At 32.3% G+C, this 12247-nt stretch overlaps 1 protein-coding gene across 1 annotated transcript in view; it reads left to right on the forward strand.

Moving 5' to 3' along the window:
* The window catches only part of PXDNL (peroxidasin like), a 435474-nt gene extending 425197 nt beyond the window's left edge, over positions 1-10277 (forward strand). The window contains 2 exon segments of the mRNA XM_036232726.1: positions 6127-6241; positions 10091-10277. Coding sequence (XP_036088619.1) covers positions 6127-6241; positions 10091-10277 — 302 coding nt within the window.
* The last annotated feature ends 1970 nt before the right edge of the window (positions 10278-12247 follow it).

Here is a 12247-nt window from a genome sequence, read left to right on the forward strand (position 1 = left end):
AAAATAAAAATTAATTACAAGTAAAAAACTAAAAACATACACAAACACATGGAGGCTAAATAACATTGTACTAAACAACAAATGGATTGACAATTACATCTATGAAAAATTAAAAGATACTTTGGAGACAAACAAAAATAAAAACAACAAACCAAAATCTAAGGGACACAGTGAAAGCAATCTTAAGAGGAAAATTTATAAAATTCAGCAAGACATTAAAAAGATTACATATCATAATCAAGCTGAATTTATTCCTGAAATTGCATGGTTAGTTCGATATCTGCAAATCAATTAATATGATACACTACATAAACAAAATAAAGAATAAAAATCATATGATAATATCAATAAATGCAGAAAAAATATTTGCCAAAATTTAGCAGTCATCTATAATAAAAACTCTCTGCAAAGTGGTAATAGAACCTACCTCACCATGTTAAAGACCATATATGAAAAACCCACCGCTCCCATAAAACTCAATGAGGAAAAGCTAAAAGTGTTTTCCTTAAGAACAGGAAACAAGACAAGAATATTTACTTTCACCACTTTTATTTAACACAGTATTAGAAGTCTAAGCCTCAGCAATCATGCAAGAAAAATAAGTAAAACACATCCAGATTGGAAAGGAAGAAGTTAAATTGTCATTATTTGTAGATGACAGATACTATGTTTGGAGAACCTTAAAAAGTCTACCAAAAATGAAACAAAAAAACTGTTAGAATTGATAAATTAATTTAGTAAAGTAGCATGATCCAAAATTAATATTCAAAAATCAGTTGCATTTTTAATGAACTATCAGAAAGAGAAATTAAAAAAACATTCTTGTTTACAATTGCATTAAAAAAAAAACCCTGGGAATAAATTTAATTAAGGGGGTTAAAAACCTGTACTCATAAAATTATAAGACTTTGAAGAAATAAATTGAAGAAGATACAAATAAATGAAAGCATATATCATGCACATTGATAAGAAAAATTAACATCTTTAAAGTCTCCATAATCCCAAAGCAATCTATAGATTAAATGCAATCCCTATAAAAATACCAATGACATTTGTCACAGAACTAGAACTAATCCAAAAATTAATATGGAATCATAAAAGACCCTGAATAGCCAAATAGCCAATGCAATCTTGAGAAAGAACAAAGTTGGAAGTATCATGCTACCTAATATCTAACTATACTACAAGTCCATAGGAATCAATACAGCATGGTACTGGCATAATAACAGACATATAGACCAATGAAACAGAATAGAAAGCCCAGAAATAGACCCACATTTTTATGGTCTCTTAATCTATGATAAAGAATGCAAGAATATACAATGGGGTTAAGACAGCCTATTTAATAAATGGTGTTGGGAAGACTGGACAGATATATGCAAAAAAATAACAGTAAATCACTTTCTTATACTATATGCAAGAAAAAATGAATTAAAGACTTAAATGTAAGACCTGAAACCATATAACCTGTAGAAGAAAACAGGCAATAAAATTTCTGACATTGCTCTTAGTAATACTTTTTCTGATATACCTCCTTAGGCAAGAGAAGCAAAAGGGAAATAAACAAATGGAAACACATCAAAGTAAAAAGTTTTTGCTCAGCAAGGAAAACCATCAACAAAATGAAAAGACTACCTACTGAATGGGAGAAGACATTTGTCAATGATACATTTGGTAAGGGCTTCGTATCCAAAATGTATAAAGAACACATCCAACTCAATTCCCAACATCAAGCAATCTAATAAAAAATGGGCAGAGGGTTTGAATAGGGATTTCTCCAAAGAGGACATACTGATGGCTTAAAGACATATGAAAAGATTCTCAATGTTACCAATCATCAGAAAAGTGCAAATTAAAACCACGAAGTAATACAATCTCATACCTATCAGAATGGCTATTGTCAAAAAATCAAAAAACAACAGATATTGTTAAGGATGTGGATAAATGGGAAACCTCATGACTGCTGGTGAAATGCAAATTGGTACAACCACTAAGGAAAACAGTTTGGAAGTTCCTTAAAAACCAAAAAAAAAAAAAAAAAAAAGGACTATCTTGTGACTCAACAATTCCACTACTGGGTATATATTTGAATTAATCCAAAACAATAATTTGAAAAGATAAATGCACTTCTATATTCACACAGAACCATTTACAATAACTCAGATATTACAATATTATTGACTATATTTTAGAAAGTTTAAACTTCTTAATCTCCTTCCTCTTTTCCACCCATTCCCCCATTTCCCTCCCCTCTGGCAATCATCATTTTGTTCTCTGTCATTATTGATATATTTTCATTATATGGAATGCAGCATTGGGACACCAGTGCTCCAAAGTTGCAGTTTTATTCAGTTCATTGAAAATGCATGATTGCCTGAGCTGCTGTAGTTTACCCCCCCCACCCCAACTCGAACTTGTTTACCCAACAAGAAATGTCAATCCACTCCAACAAATTGGAATATCCAGGCATATTTCTAAAGCAACCTGCTGTCTTTAGAATCTTCTGATTTGGTTAAATAAATCATAATTGTCTGTAACCCTTTGCATCTTTTCTTTTTTTAAAAAAGTATGCTTTAATGTGCTGCTTCTTTAGCTATAATGTCTCTCTCTTTTTTCCCCTCGTTCACTTATTCGCCACATCCCCTTCCCCTTTGGTAACTATCAGCTTGTTCACTATATCTATGGGTCTATTTTGTTTTATTTTCATTTGTTCATTTGTGTTTCTTTTAGACTCCACATATAAATGAAATCACATGGTATTTGTCTTTCTCTGCCTGACTTATTACACTTATAATTCCCTCTAGTTTTCATTCTTTTTTATGGCTGATTAATATTCCATTGTGTGTATAGATACATATACATATACATATAAATACACACACAAATATATACATATATATGGGGTCTTGTAACACTATTTACTGTATTTCATGCCCCCCAAGTCATACATAGACCAGAAATTTGACAATACTTTTAAACCAATCTGAATTTAAGTCATTTTCTTAATATCTCCAGCTTTAAACTCATTCACTCATTCAGTCAGTCAATCATTCAGTCTGTCAGTCAACAAATAACATTACTATTTTTCTGAAGGTGTACAGACCAGAAATCTAGAAGTTAATCTTATTACTTCTATTTTTCTCATCTATGCAGTAGTGTAGTGGATAAGAGGTTGGACTTTTGAGTCAGACTGTCTGGACTCAAATTTTGGCTTTTCCATTAGAAAGCTGTAGTACTTTGGCAATGGCAATATAACCTCTCTGTGACTTAATTTCCTCAAGTTAACAGTATGGATAATAATGATATCTACCACAGGCTACTGTAAAGTTTCGAATAGATAATTCATGTTAAGCCTAAGAACAAAGTATGAACACGTATACACACAGATATATATGTATGTATGTACATATATATGTATGTATGTGTACATATATTTATGTCTTATACGTGCATGGATATAAAATCAATAAAATGCATCTACCAAATTAACATACTGTTTCAATTTAGATGTTTTTTCATAAGAGCTGAAAATTCAGGAATCAAGGATACTTTACCTCTTTAGCAGTAACTAGTAATAAATACCAAGGCAAATTAAAAAAAAAATGTCAGAAATAAAACAGCTGTCACATTAAAAGTGCTTCATGGTCATTGCTATACTAGCGGGTTGCCCACCCAAGTCTTGCCACCAGTGGAAAGTCTCAGCACTCATTCTCTGGTGGAATAAGGGTTGGGTGAGGTGTTTGTCAGTGTTTCTTTTCATTTGTGTGTATCTCTATATACCTATCACGTTGCCTGCATTATTCTTTGCTGTTAGGTTTTATGCGTATGACCTTGCATATTCTACTAGTGGTTTAAAATAAATTCTAAAGTTCTAGCTTTCCAAAAAATAAGTGAGAGACAATAGATAGTGAATGTTGATCTACAACACATTTTCTCTCTCTCTTTTTTTCTCTCTATATGAGGATTAGAAGGCGAATGATTTGACTTGACTGGAAATGTTGTGCTTAACCGCTTGCAAACTTTTCAAAATCAGAACAATGCCTTATTCATTTTTATTTTCCTACACTGTTTATCCAATACTTTAATAAGTTCTACATAAATATTTATTGACAAAAATATACTATTCATAAATAGAAATAGTTTCATCACATGATTGAAATTTAGCTGTATTCTTTTTTCTTTCATTTCTACTCTTTTGTTTTTTTTTTCTTACCCAGATTAGCAGATATATATGGATTATTGATTGATAAGGTACTAGGTTGAGGTAACAACGTAAAAGTAGACACTTATGGATTCATTAGTATAATGTATAGTTTTGTCTATAATGTCTTCATTCCATTGTTATAAAAGTAACACAAGAAACATTTTTAGTAGCACACCTTTTTCACCAGTTCACTGGAAAGCTACCCAGTTGAGGTCGTTTTTCATTGCCTTAATTCTGTCAACCTTCCTAAATAACTCTCTGTCCCGAGGAATTCAGTATTTTTATGGTTAACCTTGATTGTCGAAAATATCTCACCTGTTCCAGTACTTGAGTTGCTGCAGTGACTCAGGTTTTGAAAAAACTCATTCTATCTTACTTCTATTTCCAGAAATCTTTTATTTAATTATGGCAATAGATAACAAAATGATAATTTGTAAATTTTACAAAAAGCTGTGTTTTTCTTCAATGAATAGATTTGGATTAAAAAACAATGATTTATTTTATTAAAAACTGGGACAAAATAAAAGAGCTAGAAAAAAAGACATAATAACCATATCCAAAATTCTAGACACATCGCTGTTATGATTTTGAGATGTTTTAATTTCATCCTATTTCCCATATCTTTTAATATTGATAAGTTCATATTAGATAAAACACCAAATTTTACTTTTATTTTGTGTCTAACTTTATAGGATTTGCAGTTAATTTTATGTAAAATTCAGCTTAAAGTTCATCTTCATGTTTGATTAGCAATCTATCGTGAAAAATACTGTTTTAAGTTGAATTTGCATATGTTAAGATAAATATTTAAGTTCTCTTTACTTCCCTTTCCTAAGAAATAATTTGCTAATTCTCCAACACAGAAAGCTATAAAGTAATCACTTATCCCTTCCAATTTAGGCTGCCTAGTATAATCTTTAGATTCAAAAGCATAGTTAGGTGCTCTGAGATTTTTATAGCATTTTGATCTAATATTTTCCACTAGTACTAACAACTCCTTTTTTTTATCTTTATATATAATAATTTTACTGTGTGAGAAGGTAGGTTCTTACAAAGTTTGGTATTTTTTCCATAAGCTTCTTTGCCTCAGATATCTTTGCATCAAGCATTTTTGCCAAAAAAAAATTGCCAAAAAATTTTTGCCACACAACTAAGTGGCCATAAGGCAATTTTGCTGTAAAAACAGATAAAATAACTAATTCACAGGTTTATTTGTTTATTTTCTGCTGTTGTTTAGTTTCATTTTCTATTGATGACTCAATCACACCTTTGGCATACTCAATGTATTTAAGCTAGTTTATCAATTTGGTTTTATTTCTTTATTGACAAAGTGCTCTCAGTTACTGCCATTTTTATATTATACATAAATCTTATCTAGCCCTCATGATGATCTATTCAGTGATGTGTAGACTTGGCAACTGTGGTGGTCTTAAAATATCATTTCTTCCAGATGACAATGATTTGCCCAAGAGTTGGTTTCTTATTTTGAGACACACTACCCTAGGAGGAGAAGGAAAGGTGGAGGGCCCTCTTTGAGGGCACAGAGTGCAACTCACATTTCCCATAGGACAAAGGCAAAGCTTATGTATAATCCATAAAATAAAATCAGTTATTTGCACAGTATTGCCATGAATCTATGCACATTTTAAATGTATTCAGATATTTTGTATTCGGCAATAATTTTTTAAATTTTGTCTTTTTTTAATGCCCCTCTTTAATTTTTCTTGATTTTATCTTTTTTTTTTTTTAACTGCAAAACTACCTTATAGCTAATTAGTCACACGGTAAAGTGTGGCAAACATCCCTAAGGCAAAGATACCTAGAATTTGGAAATACCTATTTCTTCTCTCAAAGAAATAATGTAGACAGGAAGGTGGAACCGCATCTCTCACAATGTTCATGTGTATGCTTTTCCCTCACAGACTATAAGAGTAGAGGGCAGTTTAGAGCATTCACACAAGAATCTCAAAAGAAACTCTCTGGTCAATACAGCTGTCTTGAAGAGAAAGGTATAGACTTCAGTGATGTAACTATTAGGTATGTAAATAAATATCTAAATTTTTAAGTTTATCTAGTATAGCTTTGTTTAAAATATATATTTTGAGGAGGTGTATAAATACTATAGTTGACTCATTTACAAATTTTGTAAAGAGGAACAAATACATAGATACATTCTGTAATATGTATGGATTCCCTTTCTCTCTGAAACAGCATATCCAGGGCATGTTTGGCAATAAGTTTTTCTCAGTAAAGTGCAGAAAATTGCACATCATAGATGTTATTTTTGATTCCTTAAATCACATTATATATGTTCTCGTTTTTCAAATTCTTTTCAAAAACATAAAACTCAGCATATTGTTTGTATAAAAAAAGTAACATTTATCAAATTAAGCTGATTTTAATTCATGTATAATATATTGCAAGGAAGGCTTAATTTGTGGCCAAGATGGAATATTTTTGAACTCAGGAAATTAGGAAATGTCAATCATATTCCTTTGTGCTCTCTTAGGACTTCTCTTGTGACTTATATGCTAGCTTCATTTATAGTTACTTCTTTACAAAGGTTCTCCTCTCCATTGACTTGGAAGCTTCTTAAGACAGAAACAGTGACTTGTGCATGGATATATCTAATACCTCTTTTTCATGGAGTAAATGTTCAATAGACACTTGTGTAATCAAAGTACCAGCATAAAGACTGCGCAATTCACAACCTCATGGGTTAGGCACCACCGAAGGTACTACCTATAAAGACTTTGTCTTTCACAGCTGACTCCTATGTGGTATAATTCAGTCACATTCAAAATACCTTTCTGGGGTCCATTTCCTTAATTACAAGAGGGAACTTGTGAAGTATATAAACATGAATAAGACATGGTCCCTGTCCTGTAGGCTTTACAGTTTACAGGAAGAGATAGTGTTGTGTGATAGAAGAGATGGGCAAAGTTTTAGATTCAGGCACACAGATTCATATTCTGCTTCATAACTCTACAAGTTATATCAAATTCCTGAGTTTCAGTTTCCTTGGCTGTAAAATGGATATAATAATACTTACTTAATGGGTCTGTTATATTGAGAATATATATGTAAATGTATATTTACATATATTATATTAGTATTAATATAGTGCCTAACATTTTAAAAGCATTCCATGAAAGATAGACTAGCTAATGCTTCTATAGTGCTCACTATATACCAAATATTCTTTTAAACAGTGTACAAATATTAACTCATTTAACGAAAATGCTCATATAAGTACTGATAAGAAATTCAATTAGGATGTGGTATAGTGAACAACAAGGAGGATTAATTCTTACTGAGACCTTAGACAGGCTATACAGAGGAGATATCTTGAAGGACAGAGTAAAAATTTGATAGAAATTGAGTGCTTACAATATGAAAGTATAATAAGCAAAGTCATCAGAGTAAAGGGAAGTAAGAAATGTTTGGAAAGTGTTAAGGTTGGTGGGTATAAATGACCTGGAGTGTTCAATACTTAGGGATGAAGAACATTCTGCAAGAATGTTCTATAAAAGAAGATTGAGGTAGCTAGAGAAAGCCCTTCATAGCTAGGCTAAAGAAAGCAAATCTGCTTTGTGTGTTCCTGGCATTCCTTCCTGCAAGGTGATTAGAATGTTGAGGAGGAATAGTGGCCCCAGTGAGAACTGTCTTCAAATAATTCATGTGGCAGAGAACAGTCACTTGGCCCTTTATTGATTTTGGCATTTTATTTGGTTTGTAATTGACCCAACTAGGTGAGATGTTTCAGCAGTGCAAATTAGAAATGCATGTTGTACCCACATATTTGTGGGCAATTTCCCATTCCTTATAAGATGTTAATGAGGATCTGGCTCTTCCAGGCATGTCGACAAGTATATAGCATAGATAAAACATCCATTGCTGCCTTCTGTCCTGCCCTACAGCCATTAGTTGTATAATAATATACAACTAATAAACTCTATGATGAGTTTCATATTTTAAATAACAATTTGAATTATAGCAACATCCATAATGTCTATATATTTTTTCTTTTTAATAATATCTTTATCTAGTATCCTTGTCTCTCTTTTCTCCTTCTACTGTGCCTAAGACACAAATCTAGCCACTCTTAAATTCCCCCCCAGCACTCCATGAATGGAAAACATTCCATGTAATGGTTAGGAAAGGAATTTTTAATTTTTTAAAATCCTGATTTGCCTTCCAGCTGTCTAATTTAATAGCTATATAACATGGACATGTATTCTCATCTGAAATACAAGATTATATAAAGTGTCTCTTAACACTGCTGACTGGATTGAGTGACATGAAGAGAAATCCAGTACTTAGGCTACTGCTACATTGCTACTTACTACATGATCCCTGAAGTGGATAAAGAACTACAATCCTCTTTATAGTTTCTCTGAACTTATCCCCAATTCTGCCCTCAGGCAGAAGTCATTGCTTTCTTATTTGTTTTTCTAATATTGTATCTGCCCCTTGCTTATCAACTAGTCTTTTTAGAAAGAATGTGAGTAGCTTACTGAAAACTCCCTAACACCTATCTTAGCGTAATGCTGATGATACATGGCACACTGGCACACACCTATACTTGTTAAACTGTTGAATACCATCTTGTACATTTGGTTTTGCCAACATCAGCCATGCTCCATGTTCCTACATTCTGTACTTTAGATCTTGATTATTTCTTTATGCAATCATTTAGACGATTTTGTAGTTAAATCCTCTTTGATTAGACAATGAGGATTTATAGGAGAGAATGTTATGAAAACAAAAGTGTCAAATCATTTTAACTATAATTATCAATTTTTATTAATGTTATCCCTGTCAACAATTGTATACTTGAATTGACTTTAACAGAGCACCATAGTGGAAGCTGGCATGTGGGCACTATTGAATCATGTGCCCAAAATTCAGTATCTTAAGGGACATACAGTTTAGTGACTAAGGTACTGACATTGGAAACTTTCATTATGTTTCAGTGCTTCCCTTTTCTAAATTTCCTCTCTGATGTAAGATCTAAAATATGTCCCTGATTTAGAAATCATTTTACCAGTTTATGGGATGTAATGTTTCTGTCAAGCCATTTTCTTACTGAACAATAGAAGACACATAGCAAGCAGGACGAAGTAGAACAATTTTGAATGTTATAATGTCTTCTTCACAAGAAAAAAATTTTAACAAAATTTAGAAAAAATAATAAAAACTTGAGACACAGGTAACATGTCAAATAAATTAAATTTGTATAAATACGTTTTTAATAGCACATGATAATCATAGGTAGATGGAACTTTCAATTTAATTTCCAAACTTGTTATTTACCTGTCTTTTGAGAACTTCAGTTAACCTCTAAGAAACAAATCTTAAACTCAACCTAAGACTTTTTATTTTTTTTATTATCTACAATACTGAGCTATTTCACATCTGAAAATTATGTTATTGTCAGATCTAATATCCTTATCTTAACTTAATTCTTGCCACGAATTTGAAATAAAGCAAGGGACTTTTACACCTGAGTGCTACATAATATGTAATATTTAATTTGTCACAGTTGTTCATTGAGTAAAGTGAAATGAAAAATTCGTTAGAAAGGACATACTTCGAGAACTAAATTTGTCAAACATAAATGTAATATAACATGACTTTCCTTTTATTTCATAAGAAATCCTTCCTTATTTAAAATAAACTATGTGAAGAAAATGTGACACTAGATTATCTTCTTATATGCCTTTTGACTTTAAATTCTAAATCCAGTCACATTTTTTTTACGATCATACAGAACGGCAATCATAATGTCTAGTATGTTTCAAATGTCTAAGGAATATTTGTTAATTTTTTTATCAGCATGTTACCACTATTTTTCAGCATATTATTTGCTTCTTATATAAATAGGCAACAAGATAATTTGTACATGGATGAAGATGGTAGAAATTTGACACTCCTCACAAAAAGAAAATTTACCCAGGATTTCAGCAGTTCTTCAGTAGAAATTCAAATAATCAAAGCTCTCAGAAAAAAAAGTTTTCTTTCTCCCCTAAGTAATATACCCTTATCACACAGATTGGAAAAATTAAATTAAAAAAAAATATTAAATGAGTCTCCAAATATAGAGTACAATACCAGATAATAGCTACATATAAGGGGAGTTTCATTGCAATAATAAGTTGAACTAGGGGAAGGAGAGCTTGGGTGAAACTCACATTACACTGATACAGATAACTTCATCCTTTCTATCTAATGCCAAAATCTTCAATACACAAGGTTCTAGTGTCCAGGGTTCTCTGCCAGTGAGTTTTTGAGTGTTTGTCAGTGCATAGTTCTGTCTGGATGTTCTCTTCATCTCTATGGTTATAGATAATTTGTAACAGGCACAATACATATTTTTCTTACCTTTTTTGGGGGTGGGGGGGGTGAATGGAGTCAAAGAAGCCTCTTAGGGGTTACTGCTTTGTCTGACTCTATTTCTGAAAAAGTTATTCTTAAATTTCCACAATCCTCTGAACTCTTGTTTATTTTTTCAGTTGTTCTGGCTCATGGTTTAGGGTTTGTTTGTTTGTTTATTTGTTGTTTTTGTTTTTGTTTTCCCTAAAATTTGGGAACAAATCAATAAGAAATTTGGCTCATATTAGAAATGGTGCTGTTGATATTTTTATTCAGAAATATGACTGAATTCTTTCAAGGCATGGTGCTGAGTTCATTCCTTCTTAGACTTTAATGTCACTGTGACAAATACACTTTCCTTTCTACCATCAAAGGCCTGAAAGTAGAAAACATTCTGGAAAAGCCAGGATCTGCTGTTAGGAGGTTCTGCCTTTACTAGTTGTCTAACCTTGGCAATTTATTTACTTATTCAGAATACATGTTCTCACCTGAACTTTCAGGAGTGTCGAGACGATTGAATGAGATTATATGGTAAAAGCACTTTGTGAACTGTGACCTCCTTAAAATAATACTGTTGCTTTTGAATGTAAACTCATCATTCTATTTGGAGACACAAAACTACCTGCTGCGTGTGCTACACTTAGGGGCTGGCTGCACCATGGTATCAGTGTGCTACTCATCGGTGCCCTTCCTTGTGACCAGAATGCCCATCTGAAATCACTTGACCAATCTGAGGCCAAAATAAATCTGAACGACATGAAGCATTGTTTCTAGAAGGTTATTCTTAAATGTTAAGGTTATTTCATCATGAAATAATGGAGTTTGGGATCCCGGGACTCTGGGATACCACTGAGTCTGGGAATCTCTATTTCATTTGCAGTGAGTTTATGTGTCACAGAAGAGAAGTTATAGTGGCAGGGGCTAGTCCTCAGCCTTAGACATAGAAGGGGCATCCTGTTAATTTAAATATTAATGTATTCATTCACGAGCACATTTTTTTCCAGAAATTTATTTTATGGATTTGCATATACAGAATACATAAGCAACAATTCAATCCAATTTTATCTACATATCAGTAGTGATAATTCTATCTTTGATATGTGCCGTAGTGACTAAAAGCATTCAGACACCCCCAAAATGCAGTAAGAATCCTTCTAGGTGTCCGATAACATTCTGAAGTAGCATATATCTCTAAATGTATCGAGACACGGTATTTTTTCCCTTTTAATTAGCAGTATCTCTTTCATTACATTGTAAAGATTTAATAGCTGTGACTATTTTGCTACTGGATCCTCAGTACCTGATGCATAGTACTTGTTCAAAAATAATAAAAGTTTCTTTCTGTTGGAACACAGAAAACTAGCTTCAGATCTACCAGAAATATAAAAAGTGCGATAGGGCTGGACAAGGCTGGAAGACAAAGTTAGCAGGTCCTGAGACTATTGTGGATGTCCAAGGTTTACCTGAGCTTTTTTTCACATACAGGTGGGAAGAGGTTGCAGTAGTGCACAGTTCCATGTGCACACTAAATGACATATAATGAAAGTTCAAGAGATGAAAATCAAATGAATAAATACGACATAACATCAGCATTGGAGAATGTTGATTCACTTAAGAAATCAACCTAGATCATATGAAGGAGATTAAAAAAAAAAGTCGAGAGCAAAA

The sequence above is a fragment of the Rousettus aegyptiacus genome, unplaced genomic scaffold (genome assembly GCF_014176215.1).
Source record: "Rousettus aegyptiacus isolate mRouAeg1 unplaced genomic scaffold, mRouAeg1.p scaffold_m13_p_15, whole genome shotgun sequence".
NCBI lineage: Eukaryota > Metazoa > Chordata > Mammalia > Chiroptera > Pteropodidae > Rousettus > Rousettus aegyptiacus.